General features: G+C 42.8%; 2 protein-coding genes across 10 annotated transcripts in view; both read right to left on the reverse strand.

The window, feature by feature from the left end:
• Positions 1 to 11,060, reverse strand: part of myo1g (myosin IG) — a 42,419-nt gene extending 31,359 nt beyond the window's left edge. The window contains exons 1-12 of the mRNA XM_068711349.1: positions 10,822 to 11,060; positions 7,791 to 7,999; positions 6,589 to 6,682; positions 6,186 to 6,351; positions 5,401 to 5,454; positions 5,143 to 5,238; positions 4,812 to 4,928; positions 4,439 to 4,645; positions 4,128 to 4,273; positions 3,922 to 4,036; positions 2,631 to 2,801; positions 2,125 to 2,195 (exon numbers count right to left, since the gene is read on the reverse strand). Of these exons, the coding sequence (XP_068567450.1) occupies positions 2,125 to 2,195; positions 2,631 to 2,801; positions 3,922 to 4,036; positions 4,128 to 4,273; positions 4,439 to 4,645; positions 4,812 to 4,928; positions 5,143 to 5,238; positions 5,401 to 5,454; positions 6,186 to 6,351; positions 6,589 to 6,682; positions 7,791 to 7,999; positions 10,822 to 10,916 (1,541 nt within the window). The 5' untranslated portion in view covers positions 10,917 to 11,060. The remainder of the gene's footprint in view (positions 1 to 2,124; positions 2,196 to 2,630; positions 2,802 to 3,921; positions 4,037 to 4,127; positions 4,274 to 4,438; positions 4,646 to 4,811; positions 4,929 to 5,142; positions 5,239 to 5,400; positions 5,455 to 6,185; positions 6,352 to 6,588; positions 6,683 to 7,790; positions 8,000 to 10,821) is intronic.
• Positions 11,061 to 13,123: 2,063 nt separating this feature from the next.
• On the reverse strand, positions 13,124 to 16,917 carry rbm43 (RNA binding motif protein 43). 9 transcript variants are annotated; one of them, XM_068711355.1, is made up of 5 exons: positions 16,829 to 16,917; positions 16,372 to 16,443; positions 16,068 to 16,192; positions 15,748 to 15,838; positions 13,124 to 15,626 (listed from the first exon to the last, which is right to left on the reverse strand). In XM_068711355.1, the coding sequence occupies exon 5, from the start codon at positions 15,624 to 15,626 to the stop codon at positions 14,478 to 14,480; it is 1,149 nt and encodes a 382-aa protein (XP_068567456.1). In that variant the 5' UTR covers positions 15,748 to 15,838; positions 16,068 to 16,192; positions 16,372 to 16,443; positions 16,829 to 16,917; the 3' UTR covers positions 13,124 to 14,477. The 9 variants fall into 9 exon arrangements, with proteins under 9 accessions (XP_068567456.1, XP_068567455.1, XP_068567459.1 ...); XM_068711354.1 differs by having other exon boundaries at positions 16,068 to 16,195; XM_068711358.1 differs by having other exon boundaries at positions 16,068 to 16,195; positions 16,756 to 16,842.
• Between the last annotated feature and the right edge of the window lie 772 nt (positions 16,918 to 17,689).

Here is a 17,689-nt window from a genome sequence, read left to right on the forward strand (position 1 = left end):
AAAAAAAGGGGGGGGGGGGCTTTTTAATTTTCATTCCTTAAATCTTTTAATCTGGAAAGCACTTTGTGCTTAAGCTTGAAAAGTGCTATATAAATAAAATTATTATTATTATGATCCCCTGGCGGAAATAATTAACTCCACCTCTACAACAGTGAAATGCTGCTTACATGTCAATGCATCAGTAATAATAACGTCATGACACGACGTATAATAGTATAACCCTCGCGCTGGTCATTTCTCCACTTAAAGTACGTATGCCGGCACCTTTACTGAAGTGAACGATCTGAATACTGCTGAACGTTGACAGTGCAGTAATTGTCTGTGAGAGCTGTCTGGAGCTCCAGAGACGGATGAAATTGCTCTGTGTTTCAGTGAGTGTTCGACATCGCGTTAGCCCGGAATTCCCCGTGCCAAGGACCTTCAATAAACCCGACTCCACTTCTCCTTGATTACTGCTGCTGCTACATCCAAAATTGTTTCATCAGCCTGCCACCCAATTCCCCCCCCCCCATCCTCCTCCTCCTCCTCCCACTCCTCCTCCTTTCGTGCTCCCTTGACATATTAATGTCCTTCCCCTCTCTAGATTGAGGGCAGTCCACGTGAGCGGCGGGGATCTTTCTGAAACCAAAGCCCCGTCGGGTGACCACTGTGACGTTTAAATCCGGTGGGCACATTAAAGAAGTGGAGCAGTGATGGAGAAGGAATCCCAACAAACCCTCTCTAGTCTGTGAATGATAAACCAAATGACCACCAACGTAAACAAAAATGGTCATGCTTTCGAAATAGGATAAAGGGTTACATGTGATTTAAGATAGAATTAATCGTATCCATTCTGTTTTCTGTTTGAATGTGGTGCAGGGCCTTTTTGCAAGTCACCAAATTTTTCCAAAGGCGAAATTATTTACCAAAAGGATTTTTATAAATTAGGACTAAAGGAGGACGGATGGTTTAAATTACAAAATGAAAGCCCTAACAAGTGATCAAAACACATGTTCATGCTGTTGTGGAGAACATCAGAAAGTCATCTTTCATTTGCATCCTCGATCAGATCTCTCCTATAACAGCGACATGCCAATTCTAATTTTATTCTGTGTGGTGCAAAACGTGCACGTGCAACCCTGGAAAATACTTCAAGGTGTCACCAGCCTTTACAAATCAGAGCTGCACGTTTTGAACATTGGCGACCACTGATTCTGTCCCATCAACAGTCACCTCCTCTCCTGGACATGGTTGTGTTGTCTGAATGCCTGAATGTGCAGCTTAGTGAATGCACTATACTGTGTGTGTGTGTGTGTGTGTGTGTGTGTGTGTGTGTGTGTGTGTGTGTGTGTGTGTGTGTGTGAGGAGTGTTCTTCATGTGTTTCCACATGAACAGATTTGTACAGTAGGTCACAACTCATGTAAGCATCAACGTTCGGTGACTACATTTCCCGTTTGTATAATTCAAAATGTGGACACACAATTTACTGTATGGTCCATGTGGATCTTTCGTCAAGCAAATATATTACATAATTGGATGTTTGGAACCTCTCGGGATACATTTTGAGAAGTGAGATCAGAAGTGGTGCTTCAAAATTAAACCTAAATTTTATCAAAATCGCAATAATGTCGACTGCAATATTCAAATCGCATGAGGAGCGGTATTTGTTAAAGGCAATAAATGTGTGTCAAAATACAATTTTAAATGTAACATTGTCGTGGTTAAATGTACAAACGTCTTAGTTTGGCACAGATCCTTGCAACAGTCACACCATAATAATATTAAAGCTTTTTAATGAAAATGAGAATAATATCGCAAATCATATCGCAATCGCAATATCAGTCAAAAATACTTGCAATTAGATATTTTTTAAAAATGGTGCAGGCCTAATCAGAAGGATTGTAGTTCTGGTTTTAAGTCCAGACACAAATCAATTGTTTTCCATAATTGCTGACATGGGAATTTACAATAACTTTGAGCGCAACACCACTCACTGGAAAGCCTCTATGAATTCACCCACTGCTGACATCTCTTCCTCTCTTAATAGGATTTTTTTTTTTTGCTGTACACTTCTGAACTCTGCACAGTCACTTATTCAGGCACAGGCTGGACTGCCTGGGGGGGGTAATGTGTGAGCAACTCACGTGACGTCTCCGGCGTAGTGGCGGATACGGAAGTGTTTCTGGAAGTCCATGGTTTTGTCGGTGGGAATGAGCTGGAAATGAAGAGGAGACGCTGTGAGTGCAAATATTACATACGACATATTATATAAATGTTTGCTGTGTACAGATGAATGACGGCTGCATTTCAGAGCCCCGGCTGTTTGAAAAAAAAAAAAAAAAAAAGCATCTCATGATGTCTCTTAAGACAAAATTCCCTACTGCACCTGAGTTATAGTAAATATTAAAGTCACACTGCAGTGTGGACCCCCGTTGTTATTGCTTGTTAATTTCAAGTCAAAAGTCGAAACAAAAAACACACAACAAATACTAAAATACTTTATTTCTATCCTGCAACGGAAATGAAGATCTCATAAATTTTGATTTTTCAGAGTAAGGTCTGAGGAGAACATGTCAACAACACTTCTTACTAACTCTGTGAAGTTAGCGTTTTGGTTTCATGTTGTTTCACGTTTCTGATCTGATCTCACCTTGCGGGAGGTGTAGTGGGGGTGCTGGGCCAGTTTGGTGTCCATGCTCTCCAGGCAGACCGTGTCGGTGACTTTGCCCACAGTGAGGCACGCTTCGTCCAGGATGGAGATGATGCCCTTGTGGGGCTGCTCCACCAGGTCCACGATGATCTGGTTGTTGAAGTAATCAATCTGCGTGTAAACGGGGTGGTTGTTAATTGAGAGGGGGATAATACGGTGATGTACAATAGCAGAAATTAAAGTGTAGCTTTGGTATTTTTCAACCTGGACCCTATATTCCCATGTTTTTTGTGTCTAAGTGACTAAGGAGATCATGAAATGTATCCAGTATTGAGGGAGAACTGCTAAAAGTTGTTGTTGTCTTGTTCCGCTCTGTTCGTTATTGTGTCATGTGACTTGTTGCTGGAAGAGAGGGAACACCCCTGTGAGCCTAACAGGGTCAGGAAGTATCCATGGATGCTTTAATGAAAGTGGTGCCTTTGGACTAATGTTTACGTAGCGAAGGCTTCTATTCTCTTTCTGTTTAGTTAAACGGCGGTTTGCATCCATAAATGCTGCATTAGCGCCACCTACTGGAGAGCGCTGGGTCTTCCCTTTAACTTGTGAATGGTATGACCCACACGAATCGGCTGAGATCCGTGAGCAACACATTTCAGTTTTAAAATGTTAAGTTGACAATTCCCAAATAGATATAAGGATTGTCAATGTTATTCAGTCATGCAAATGTAGACGTTTAAGTAAATTCAAATTAAAGTAAAATTACAAACACGGATACAGATTTACAGATGCAAATCCGTTTTACGAGTTAGGTAACTTGGCATTTGTTTGTGAATACTTATCAGACTGTTTTGAGCACCGTGGCTGTCTGTTCTACTGTTCTACTTCCAAACTGGACCAGTTTCAAAATAGTTGTTCCCATTAGTCACTTAGACACCAAGTGACTAATTTAAAACACCAAATTTGACAGTAAGTGTCATAAATATAATTGGAATCAACAGTGAGGTGCAATTTTAAATATACACAGAAAACCGTCATCAGCGATTACAGTTTTTTTTTTTATTTATTGGCCGACTTGCAAGTGTGTGAGGCCACTAAAAACACTTGAATAACGTTAGAGAAAACTTTCATTAATTCACTACCTTAACCTCCGCACACTTATGTATCACTACACTGTGTGAACATAAGACTATGTCCTGCACAGCTGCTGAGGGACAACTGATCTGCAGATGTATGTTTTTCTTGTGTGCATATTACGTGCGAGTGTTGCCGCTCGTGCGTGTGTGCTTCTCACGTGTTGCCAGGTGATGCCCTCTCTCTGGTATTCTCCTTGCTCCTGTCTGAGGATCAGCTCGATGAAGAGCTGCTGCAGCTTCTCGTTGCAGTAGTTGATGCAGAACTGTTCGAAACTGGCCGACAAGCAGAGGAACAAACACCTGAGCAACGGCATCAGCAGTTTCTTTGCACAAAGTGACACAGAGATACGGCAGCAGCACCAACCTGTTGTTGTCAAAGATCTCAAAGCCGTAGATATCCAACACGCCAATGACTGTGTTCTTCCCATGAAGCACCGGGTCGTAGTCTTTGACTTCAATGACGCTGTTGATGCGGCTCACAATCCAGCCGAAAAGTCTCTCGTAAAGAGCCTAGAAATAAGAGTGTGTTTGACAGAGTTAGAAATAAGTGACAACTGTGAAAATGAGCTATAAGGAGAGTCACACAGTGACAATTTCATTCTGACGAGCTGCTTTTGTCAAGGTAAAATTGACAAAAGTAATTTGTAATGCAAATCTCAATTTGCATTACAGCACCTTGGCGAAAGCGTCCCGCCCGAAGCAGGCGTCCTGCTCCGTGTGTCCCTTCTCGATGACCTCGCCGCCCCCGGTGGCCACGGTGCGGAACAGCAGGCTCTTGCAGACCGCGTCCACCTCCGTGGTCGTCAGCTCGGAGATGTGGCCGACGGCCTCGAGCCCCAGGATCTGAACGCTCTCGCCGTCGCTCTCGAACTGCACGTTGCCCTGAGAGACAGACCGACCGCGGTTCATTACAGAGCCGTGACCTCATCACTACTGGATGCTTTAAATGTCTGTGATCTCAAGAACCAGGAGTGCAAAATCTATCATTTTAATCCTAGATTATAGGCATGAATTTTTCCTATTTTGAGCAATCCATGCTGTAATTTACCAACAGAAGAATGGAGGCCAGGATCTGATAAATTGAGGTAATCTCCTCTGCTGAGAAGCCGATCACTTCCAGGGCGCTCATCACCGCTTTGTGGTTCGAGCGATCGTTGTTGGAGGTCTTAAGAAAGAAAAAATAGATTTGGGATTATCAGCATCAGTCAAAAGAATATGAGCTGCAGTTCAGAGGGGGCAATCTGGATGGGTTTTTGCAATTTTTGCCAATTACTTATTTCAAATGTGTTTATTGAGAAGTTGGTTTCATTTCATACCAACAGCCGTTTCTCAAATAGCTCATTTTGTCTGCAGTGTAAGTGTAAAGGTGACAAACTCACGGCAGTTGCAGCTCCCTCTTTGGTATGAATATAAGCAGCAGGATCATTCTGTAGATGCAACGACTCCAGCATCTCATCTGAGCCTCCGCGTAGTAACTGTGATAAATACCCACCAAACAGGCAAGTTCAGATCCAATTTACCAAATTCATTAGAGTTCATATCGTGGAGGAACTGCTGGAGCGGCAATCCACAATATCTTTGATTACATTCGTTTTTTATCGCTCGGTATATGTTTTGCAGCGCGGATTAGAGTTTACCTGGTAGAACGAGTGGAAGTTCCTCTCCCCGTCTTGCTGCTGGACCACCCTGGACTTAAACAGGAAAACAGATTATTGCAGTAGAACCAGCGTCCATCCTCCTAACACACTCTTACACCGTCATGAGTGTTGTTTGTTGAGCCAGGTCCTGCGTTGGCTGTTCTTACTTTAGTTTCTCTCTAAATTACTTTCAACTACCCAAAGAGGAACTCTCCGGGTTACAACTAAGACTGAATTTATATTAATCTACACAAAAGCAGTTAGCAGCACAGGTCAGCAATCAGATGTGTGAGTTTCTGAGGTAACAAACGACAAATAACAAAGAGCTCTTAAAGGGGTCAAAGCAAGTTTTCTCCGGGCACTCTGACGACCTGAAACAGTGCGGTTATTCCTGCCCTCTGTAAATGAAGCATGGCACCACCATTCACACCATCATTCACACCAGCTCTGAGTGCCAGACGGTTCTTTAACACAGCGGATAAATACAGCAGCATTACGTATCCTCAGGCGAGCCGTTTATTAACGCGCAACAGCAGCAGCACGTTGGCTTCACAGATACATCTATTCGTGGATGTTCCCTCTCACCTCTTTGTCATCACCTCATGAAATATTCATGTTCGGGAGAGAAGACGTAATTTGGAAACTAAATGAGCAGAACTTTCCTGTACTTTACTTCAGATCATTAGGTCCCCGACAACATATAACTAGTTTGTTTTTGTGTTTCTTGGACCCGTGAAGGGTCCCCCGTCTGCGGTCAAAGCCCCTCCATCATCCTGCCCGCCCACCTTCTCCAGCAGGTAGTTGTTGATGTGCCCTCCGGTGGGTTCCCCGTTGAAGTTGAAGTTGATGTCCATGTACTTGCCGAAGCGGCTTGAATTGTCGTTGCGATTCGTCTTGGCGTTCCCGAAAGCCTCCAACACACAGTTGGATTTGAGCAGCACGTTCTTCACACTGATTCGTCACATCGTGGTAACATTGATTAGTAGCGTGTGAGACAGCCATCAGGGAGGCGAAAATGGAATCAGAGGAAAAGAAAAAAGGGAGATGATTAATGTTAACATCACGTTCTCATGATCCAATTATTTACTTGAGTTTGGTTTAAGGATAAAACCATTCAGAATCTACGTTTCAGATTACAGCACTGACTTAATGAGTTTTTAGTTCTATTAACCTGGACACAGCACTCACCTCTCAACCTCTTCCCTCTGGCTCGGGTTCGTGATGGCTGCAATGTACTGCATGATGTATTTACTAGCTTCTGTTTTTCCTGCTCCACTTTCACCTAAAATACAAAACACACAGGTTTCACAGCAATGATGAACAGATCAGTACATCTGCAAAATGTAATAATACTTTGCACAATGTCTCTTTACTCAGAAACGGCTGCATTTCTTAATCAAATGTAAAAAAGCAAACGTCCCCTTCTTGTTAACTTTAATTTAGCAATAGAAAGAACCCTGACTGGAAACATTACAAACTGGTATGGCTTGTGCACGGCCCAGGACAGGAGGGCTCTACAGCAGGTGATTCAAACCGCCCCGAACATCATAGCTACCCATCTATCGAGCATCACGTCATATTGGTGACAAGAGGTGCCTGCAAAGAGCTCAAAGGACACTAAAAGTTCACCTCAGCCATGGCCTGTTCACCCTGCTGCTGTCTGGCAGGAGAAGTATCTGCTGCTGTACCACCAGACTACAGAACAGCTTGATCCTCCACAATCAACCATAAATAAATTACATGGAACTTTCTGCTGTGCTGCTTTTTCACATTACCATACCACTATCTCTTAAACAACCCTCATTACTACTGAACCAAAGTCTCTCTAGGTAAACTGCTTATCTACATAAGGATTTGTATATAAGTAACTGTATGTATTGTTGTTGTAATTTAAATATTTGTATATATGCTCTATGTGTGCATAGGGGAAAGGGACTACAACTTAATTGTGCAACCCTGTGTTGTAAAATGACAAAGAAATGCACCTTGTACTGGTTTTATTTATTGTGCCAAGCATGTGAACGTGGTATCTGAACTGTGAATAGGCCCTTTTCCCAGCAGCCATTTTGACATGTCATAGCAAGGTAAACACAGGTGTAATTGATTAAATTAATTACGGCCCCATTCAATTTATTGTGTCGCAGAAGACGACTGGGAATATGTCAATTTGATGATTTGAATGTAAAACATTTTTTTTGTATTTGTCCCTACATTACATTCCTGGCAGGGTGAAATAGTATTCAGACTATCATGGATTAATATTAATATTATATTAACATTACCCCTACAACATTATTTATTTACAAAAAGCAAAGCATACAGTGTGATAACAATGAACGTAATGTCAGGTGAATATGGAAGCACAGGAAAGAGGCGGAAAGAAGACGGACCTGATATGACGATGCAGGTATCTTTGGCCCGTCGCTTCATGGCCTTGTAGGCAGCATCAGACACTGCGTACAGGTGAGGAGGGTTTTCATACAGCTCCCGGCCCCGGTACGCATCAATGGTGTCTTTGCCGTAAATGTCCATCTGTCTGTACGGGTTAACGGAGACGACTACTTCTCCGATGTAGGTGTAGATACGGCCCTTCTCAAACCTGTCCGAACAAAAGAAAAGACACACTGATGGCACACTTCACATACATGTACAGGTATCATGTAGATATATGGATGCCGAAACAATAAAGATACTGCGTGTGCATCTCTATATATGTAGTATGTATTTAACTATTTCATTTATTCAATCTTCAATTGAAGTGGGAAACGAGGTGTAAAGCCTCATGGCATTTTTCACACCACCCACGAGAAAAAAAACCTTGAGCTATAAGCTCCATAAAAGATCATGCACCTTTATGTGACACGTAACTTCCTGACAGGAAGTGACACAAAGTGTGTGTACACACCGAGAGCAGGAAATGAAACTTGCGGTTCAAAGGGCGTCACGGCATTGTGTAGGTCTGTTGAGCTGCGAGAGGTAAAACTGACGTGTCACGAGGGGTGGTGGAGCAAAATGGAATACTGTTTTTATGACACATGAGCTCTGTAACAGTACAGGGACCGATCCTCTGAAGGTTCACATTTGAATACCAAATTCTTCATAACGGGGCTGAACAAGGCTGCAACCTTCAGAGGACACAACCAGTATAGTATACTAGCCAGCTGTTTACTGGATCACTTATGTGGTTTTTGTTAGCCAGCAGAGTTTGAAAATATCATGCGATCACGGAGTTGTAATCCAGAGAGGATTACAGTCGCAGTTTGAAACAGTTTGAAACACAGGGTTAACTTTGTAAAACAAAACAAGACAAAAAAACGATAGAAAACTACTTGGTTAGGTTAAGTACAAAAACCAGCATGGTTTGGTTTAAAATGACTGAGAAATTGTAACTAAACAAAACTACTTGGCTATGTTTCGACCACCAAAGTACATACTATACACGGGACATGGACAGCAGTCTCCTGGGTGAAAGTCATTTTTGACCCACCCGCTACCCAGACCTCCTTTGATGGACTCATTTGAAGATTTTTTTTGTCAAAAGCGAACAACAAATCCACGACAAAATACCTTTTCACTCCTGACGTAATTAAAACGTAATTTCTAGGAGTCAGGGCTCAAAATGGGATGCATGGTGTTGCTCAAACTACACATACAGTATGTAAAGTAGTTGGTGTTGTCATGTTACTTAAACGTCACTTTTTTTATCACCTTTTACTTTTATGGAGGGATTTAAACTTTTTACTTTAGTAAAGGAATTTTGAATACTTCGGACACCAGTGGAGACAACTCCAACTGTAAACTAATCCCAATTTCCCACCGGTATTTACCATAGACTGTATATGATATAAAAACATAGTTTACCACTGTCCCCGTTTATTTATTTTTTTCTTGTTTGAGCTGACAAGACGAACCAGAAAGTACCGTTAGTTTTGGTCCGTAGGAATCTAGACTTTGTCATTAGGAAAACAAAAGTTGCTTCAGTCTAGACTTCAGGTTCACTGCCTGTGTGGGCAGAGTCCTGGAGGGTCCCGCCCCTCAACTGAGACACAGCTATGGATTATTATAGCTGCACTGAGTCACAGAAGGTTGTTCATATTTTATACATATCTTTTCTGAAAGCAGAAATTGCTCTACCACTGCCACAGCAAATACAGTTTTCCTCTTTGTAACAGTTGGGTTTGGTGCCAAACAAATAAAGAGAACTCCCTCCAGTCTTCTTCCTGGTAATCTATTGACCAATCATGTAACAAGTGTCTGAGTCCATGTGAGAAAACATCTGATATGAGTCAGAGGGAAATCTAAGAGCACAAATCCTCTGTTGCCTTGTTTTTTACTGATACATTGAAGATGTCAGTTTTACCACTTAAATCACGATAACAAAAACATTTTAAACTTTCCAATGAAGTCTTGATCTCCGGTACTTAAAGCAACAAATCACCACTGAGGCTTCATGTTTTGGGGATATCCTGCTGACAGAGAGCCCGACATGGGACAAAAACAGCAGTGGTGTAAAATAAGTAAATGAAAACACTGCAAAAATAAAAACAAAATGCAAACACCTGAACTTACAGGTAGAAAAGGAAAAGTCAGCGCAAATCATTAAAGTCGACACACAACAGCACAAACTTAAGTGCCAGCTGACAAGTCTGATCAAGCTGCCTGATGAAACTAAGCTTCATACATTATTGGCCAACTAACAGACTTCAAGTCAGGGCAGCTGTTTTCTCTAAATCTACAGCTTATTTGATATTCGTCCTCAGATCATTGTGGGATTTCTGATGGTCTGAACCGAGGACATGATGCCCCATGAAAGACACAGAGGAAGTGAGACTGGACATGGACTCGGAGACAGTCAAGTGTAAAGTCCCCAAAGCATTACACCGAAAGACAGAGAGAGAGAGAGAGAGAGAGAGAGAGAGAGAGAGAGAGAGAGAGAGAGAGAGAGAAAGAGAGAGAGAGGAAAGGTCACAAAACAAGACAAAAGAAAAGCGACATAGACTCATTAACTGAACCCGGGCTTCGGTGAGAGCAGCTGTGTGAGGTTTGCCATGTGCTCCACTGGCTTCACATGACAGCCGGCGTGTAGAGCGCTGACGATCGCATCAACCACAAGTTTACAGCCGAACGTCCAAAGGGGGTGAGCGGGAAAGCTAGAAGAGGCTGTTGCTCATCTCTTTTTCCCCTTCATGTCTCATCTTTATGTCCTCTCTTACTTCAGCCAAGTCGCCAAGATAAGGTCAACTTGGTAGTTTAGTGCTATTATAGAATAGACATATTCATCTTACTTATGTTGAATCTCATTTTAACATATGTTAAGGACTGTTATTCCTTCATACATGAGGTATGTAGGAAGCGTTAACCTGTGACACCCGGCTGCTTCCCCTCCCTTCCTCCTCTCTAACAGTATCTCAGGCCTCTTACCTCAGCTTCAGATTCTCCATGAACTGCTCCATCGTCACCTCATCCAGCAGCACAAAGTCTGACTTCCCAAACTCCAGGCCCTCCAGCTCCGCCATCCCTGTCTGTCTTCACCAAACACACCAAAAACAGAAAATAGAAGACGGACAAGACGCAGAGGAACAGAAAGCCGCTAAAAGGAGGAAGAAAGAGAAGTACGGTCGACTTCTGGGGCCCCGGTAGTGTAGACAGTGTGTGTGTGTGTGTGTGTGTGTGTGTGTACTGTGGGCGTGGCAAGCTCTATGGTGGATTTGAGGGTGTGCTAGAGAGCTGCGGTCTGCAAGCTCCAGCACGTCACCCTGTCAGTCAGACCGTGCCCTCATGCAGATCTATATAAATAGCAGGAGGCTATCTTTAAGAGCTCATACCACTTCTGCATCCTCCTCCGTCTCTCTCTTCCTGCCGCAAAAGGCCTTCCCATGTCTAAACAGAGCGTTGACTCTCACTGCGATTGCAAAGGTTGGGGGTAGAAAATGGCCTTTATCTCCTGGGAGGCATCGTGGCATTTCCTTTCTTGACTTCACATTGGCAGTACAACGTGTCCCTTTAGGGTTCCGGACTCCCAGAGTCAAACTGCAGCGTGAGAAACCGTTTTCTTTTGGGGGGGGGGGGGTGCCAAATGGTTTAGCTGTATTGTTGCAATGTAAGTGTGTAGGTGTGTGTGTGTGTGTGTGTGTGTGTGTGTGTGTGTGTGTGTGTGTGCGTGTGTGTGTGTGTGTAGAGAGTGTATGGGAATGCTGACTAATGCATGACCTTTTTCTTGAACTTTTAAAGAAAAGCCAACGGGATTTTTCCTTTGTATTATTGCAGAAAATAAGCTCTGTGGCAAACAGAATTGTATGATTGTTCAGCAACATAATCTTCACAAATCTCTTCACCTCAGCATCACTAGTGTTTGGCGCGATGACAATTAGTCGTCTCAATTAGCCACTCTTTTAAGACACGTAAAAACTTCAAATTCATATTCTATATCGCAGAAAAAAAGGTTAAAATCTCTTAAACTTCTGTTAATCACAGACCTTATTTTAGGCATCTAACCAAAACCCATTCAGTTTGGGGAACCAGAAGTCAGCAGTTTAACTGACATTGTTACATCCACCAATTTGTCAATGTTGACAGTCATCCTTAATCCTCTCAAATGCCATTGTTCCTCTTAATTCTTAGTTTTGTGATTGTTGATTTGTTTCCTGGTAACCAAGCGTAGCTGTCTGAGGCTAATGTTTTGCTAATGCAACATAGCGACTGTTAATTCTGCTGGGCTAACTATTATGTGTTCTCTCTTTTTACTTTTACTCTTGGGGACTATGTGTACGTTAAAGCGATTATTTTGGAGTATTGGAAGAAAAGAAGTAATGAGATTCGGGGGGGGGGAGGGGGTAAATGCTCCAGGAAAAGCTGGTAATTGGAACTTGATTTGGGATTGTTTTTTAAATTCACAATTTCTAGTCAAGATTGAGCTTTGATGCTTTTAGTAATTTGGGTGAACCGACCTTTAATTGGTCGTTAAATCCTCTAAATAAACCGTTATCTTTACGTTTCCTGGTTTGACTTCAAGACAATGTTGCAAAGATGTAAATCTCAGGTCCAGATCATTTATTGCTGGACAGGTTAAGTTTTTGAGACACCATGGTAACAGGCAAACACTAACAGGGGAAACCCCCAGCACTGAGCTCTGTGGGGGTGGAGAGACTTCAGATCAGACTTAGTGTTTTAGTTATTACGGTTAAAAGAAAGGCCTCTGAGTCATAGCTACAGTCACCAGTGCAGCCTTGTTCGAATGGTCGTTTTAATGCACGCTTGATGCGAGTAACGGTTGGAAACTCATGAGTAATGGGACTTTACGATCAAGCTGAAAACATTTGCCAGAAATACACAACACCTACCTACTGTAGAGCATCTGTGTCTTGACAGTCTGTTGTTTAATCTAAACTGCAGTTTATATTGTATTAAGGCAACAATATCCAGTCCAACATGCAGCTACTCTATCTGTAAATACACTTGCCTGTCAGATCCTCCTCTGCTGTAAGCACTTCCCCTCCCTGCATGAGTTCAGTCAGCTGTCAGGGACCGTTTCACTTGCTGGTCCCTCTTCCCTCTCACGTCTGATTCTGTCTCCATCTAGATGATGAGTTCAGGTGCTACAGTGACAAACTCGAAAGTTTAACTCAGTAGAGGGCAGTTAGCCAAACACACGACACAAAACAATCTTTTTAAGCTAAGCTTTATCATTAGCGGCCTCTACCGGCCGGGGGTCGATTCAGAGTAGTGAGTGAGGAGTTGGCAGGAAGTCAATGGCTGTATAAAACAGGCAATAAAAGGTGTTTTAAGAAAATGTGAGAAACCGCAACCACAAGGGGGTCCTTGAGCGCGCTGCCATAACTAGCCAGCCAACATATTATACAGTTCGCTGCAGAAGTATGCGAGATTAGCCATGGACAGACACAGAGGTGCACACTTACTCATTCACAGACTCACACACTCACTCACAGAGGGGTGCACACACGCGACCGATGTCATGATCCTCCTGGCAGAAATAATAACAACACTGTGACAACAGCTCCAGATGCTCGATGTAACTACGTTAGAGCCGAACACATAAATCTCATCATCACAAGTGATTAACCTTAAAATCACCCACGCTACTTTATTCTTAACGTTAGTGTTTCTTTTAATTTGTTTAATTAGTTGCCATATTTATTCTTCAGTTTTTTCAATATACATAAATATTTTAGCCATTCAGTTCATCAGCAACATTTACAGTCAGAGCAACTGGCAATAACAAAACACAATTGTGTGAGAGATGTCAGTAAAAGACTTAAAATAACTGACCGTTACAGTTATTTAATAGAATAAGTTGAATGAAGTTGTGCACGGGCTATTGTTGCTTGATTAGAATAAAAAAGTTGTGACATCAGAAGAATACAATGTGTCAGAGTCTATATATCAGTATATTGCATCGCATAACGACAACAATCTGACTGAGCAATTTAAAATTTACACTTCAACAATAATCATTTAAAAAGAGCTGATTGAGAAGAGTCAACACTAAACAACAGCCCAATCGATATATGTGCATGGCTGATATTATTTGCATATTTTGGTTTATTGCAGATATAGTATATTGGTGCTGTAACTGTGTACCACTACACACAGACACACAGATACAGTGGGCTACCACTGGAAACTGCTAACCTCGCTCTCAAGATACGACATGTTGAAGCTTTAGATGGTGCTGGTGGGCGGGGTTTGGACCGAGTCAGACCAGCTGTTACCCCTTGATCCAGGCTTTGTGCTAAGCTAAGCTAACCAGCTGCTGACAATAGCTACATATTTACTGTACAGACGTAGTCGTGTCAAATTTCTCTTAAAGCAATAAACTGTAATTCGACAAAAAGTCAAACTTTTCCTTCAACGCTCAAATATCAGCACTGTTATTATCCTCAAGAGCCCAGTGTCAATCAGGCTCTACTGTACAACGCCATGTGACTGCATACTCAGACCTGTTACTCAATAAGGATATTAACAGGTCTTTAGATACACAACATGGTCAAAAAACAGCACTAACAATGTAAACTGAGACCAAAGTTCTCTCTCTACCTTCATGAATAGAACTTCACTGTTCATTTTCTAATAGATTTAATCTTTTTCTTGAATTGCTTGAAGAGATTCTTGAGTGGTTTAGGAGACGGACGTTTGTTTTCCGTCTCTGGCACATTAGTGATTTCTGCCCGGGTGTTTTCACGGTGGTACGCGGAGTGGCTCCTTCCCCTCGAAGCTCCGCCTTGACCGAAACAAGCAGCAGCTGCCCGGTCATGATCCTTCGGCGGAGAGTAACCCGCAGCACCGACAGGAGACGGCGTAGCGATGGCGCCGTTATCTCTCTCTGTGTTCTTGCGACTGATTGGCGGCAGAGAGCTGCTCCTCCTCCTGGAGCTTTTGTCCGACGTCCTCCCCGTACGTTCGACCGGCCTACCCAGCAGCCTCTGCTTTAACTCGTAGCTCGCAGCGGACGGGCCTATCAGGTGAAGCTTGTCGTTCATGGAGTACACGACTACTGAAAAGTAAATGTTTCTCTCTTTCTGAATCCTCTTCAAAAGAGCCTGGCCTTCCCGATCCATGTCCTTCAGAGGAACCTCCTGCGTGCGTAGTGATTTGCTGAGATCATTCATGAGGCTCTGCAGTTTACCGGCAGCTGTTCTCGCGCTCTTCCCCAGTAAAGTGATGTTGCAGGTTTCGCCGACTTCACACACTTCCATTTTCACATTATGGCTGACCTGAATGCCTTCAATGTCCTTTTTCCGGAGCTGCTCTGCATACCTCCACACATCTACATCAACGACAAAGGACTCTCTTCCGGGCCCGAAGGAGCCCCGCTGGTCTGGTGGTGGAGAAAACGAAGCTCGGGGCTCTGGAGAGGATGGATGTTTGTGGGGTGGAGACGGCCAAGGGGAGGAGGCGTTGGCTGAAGATGGAGAAGCCCGCGGAGACATGTTTCGGCCTCTGTTACCACCTGACACCGAGCTGTTGCCGGCGGGGCGTTTGGAAATGGCTCCAGAGGAAGCCTTTGGGACCGCCGAGATGGTTCGTGAGCTAAGAAGCGGCTCCAAAGAGGCTTTCGCGGCCTTGAGATCCAAAAAGGACCCCTTCACGCGCACCTGATGGCCGCTCAGATCCGTCAGCGTGAAGCCATGCGACCTGAGGATGCGTCGCGCCTCTGCCTCATCGGGGAAAACGTCCAAGCGCACCGTTGCCTCCACCGGTAAATCCATCTGAGAACGAGAGGTGGAGGAAGAACACGCCAACAGGGTGGTGCATGAGGAGCCTGCAGACAAACCATTCGGAATAGGCAAAGGATTAATGTGACCTGACACAATGTGTGAGCTCAGCTACCTCAACACTCTCCAGTGCTTCCAGTGTTAAATGCTGTGGTTGATGATTCACCTCCAACACATGGGAGCTCTTTGGTGAGACTCTCGTTCAACTGTGGAAAGAAAAACATGATTGGACTTAGTTACTCATGGAGGGGACTAACTTTCTGTCCTCCATGTTGAACTTATGACTATGACGACACCTTTGTGTTTTGTTTTCTCCTTGTGGTTTGTTTTGGAATACAGGAGCTACTGTATATAGTAGTTACTTACTTACTTTATTCAAGGTAACCATGTTTCATGCTAAAATTAATTTTAAAAGATTAGTTTTAAAAAAAACACCTTGGTTTTAATTAGTAGAAGAAAGAAGTTGAAGGTCCCAGGGGACATAAAGAAGAAGAAGCCCGTCCTCGTCTCTACAGCGGAGATATTTTGGAATTATAGCTCTGTGTGGTGAAACGACACTGCTGCTGAAATGAGCCACAGGAAACAAACATAAGAGCCTCTATACCACAGATTTGCCTAGTTAATAACCATTTGAAGAAGGAATTAATTTAGTGTGTAGAATGGAACTTTGAGGAACACTCTTGTTGTTTAAATGGCTGTTGGGCTTTTCATGACTTTTATGTGGCTCACTGTGACGTACTGTCGGGCTGCTCAGATGTGACGCTTCCCCCTCAGCACCTCTCCTCCTTGGCTGTGAGGAAACAAGGAGACGCTGTGAGAGCAGAGATAAAACAGCTTTTATTCTTCACGTTGTCTGGTTTGTTCATGCTAGGTAACGGCTACAGGACGACATTTCAAGGCTGCATGAAACTTTAATGTTGGGGCGTTTCATCGAAAGTGAAAGTGATTCTTTTCTCAGCTGCGGCTTCTAATTAAACTTCTGTACATTTAAAAAAAGTTCATTGCCTGTAAAAACGGTGACTTCGCGGATAAAAGTAACGTTTGAAAAGTGATGAGAAGTTACTCTTTGCAAAGCAAAAGTACTAGGTAGCTTAGCGCGTGAACTTCACTAGCTAGTACTCACCTTACAAGTAAACATACCGCAGTAAATATTAAATAACTCGACACGCCGAAGCTCTGTTACGTTCATAACTTACTTTACACCTCATTCCTGTCAACTTCCATGACTTCACTATATTTTGTGCGGATGAAACCGAAAGTGATGTCATTTCCGCTACATATTTACAGTTTCCTGCATTTCAAAATAAATCTAATTAAAAAGTCAAGCTTGTTGACCTTTTCTTTAATTTTTTTTAGAAAGTAAAATACATCTGCATACATTCCGTGGGGAAGAATAATGACTAGGAAAGAAACCTTTGATCGTATCCATGGAAACCCCTTTAACATGCCATAGAAATATGAAGGTGCATAAAATAGCAATTAAGAGGTTTCATCCCCTAATTTCATGTATCTGCCCCCTTGCGAACAATGCATGAAGGCCGCTCTTAATCTACACTCAGGGTACACCTGTAAAATCTAATGTGATTGTACACAGCAGCCATTTATACCTTTACAAACAGATTGTGTTAGAGGTAATTCAACTTTGTTTAATACTGAGGTTATAGTTGTGTTTATACTCATCCCTATCATGTGTTAATGTGGTGGACAAATGATAAGAAACACCTTTCATTCAGTATAACTGTAGAAATCTCCCATGATCCATCAATATGAGCAACCACCAATAAGCCCAAAGAATGAAAACAAACCAAGTCTAAAATACCAAGAATGATTCTTCCGTTTACCTCGAGTGATCATGTCCTACAGTACACATGGTGCAATGCCACCCTCACGTGGGTCTTTAACTGAATTACAACTTGTTTCAGAATAATCAAAACTCAGTATTTCAAACCAAAAAGTCAACGGTTTCGCTTTATTTAAGCAAGGAACTTAGGATATTATCTTCAAGGCTCATTGCATTATCAGATTTGATGCGATTACATTTGGATTTCTGCAAATTA

Source organism: Cebidichthys violaceus, unplaced genomic scaffold, assembly GCF_023349555.1.
Source record: "Cebidichthys violaceus isolate CVI_PGR_0920_01 unplaced genomic scaffold, fCebVio1.0.p SCAF_16, whole genome shotgun sequence".
In the NCBI taxonomy this organism is placed as follows: Eukaryota; Metazoa; Chordata; class Actinopteri; order Perciformes; family Stichaeidae; genus Cebidichthys; species Cebidichthys violaceus.

What these genes read in the sequence shown, in the direction of transcription:
- rbm43 (XM_068711351.1), bottom strand. Translation starts at nt 15,626, where the DNA reads ATGGATTTACCGGTGGAGGCAACGGTGCGCTTGGACGTTTTCCCCGAT.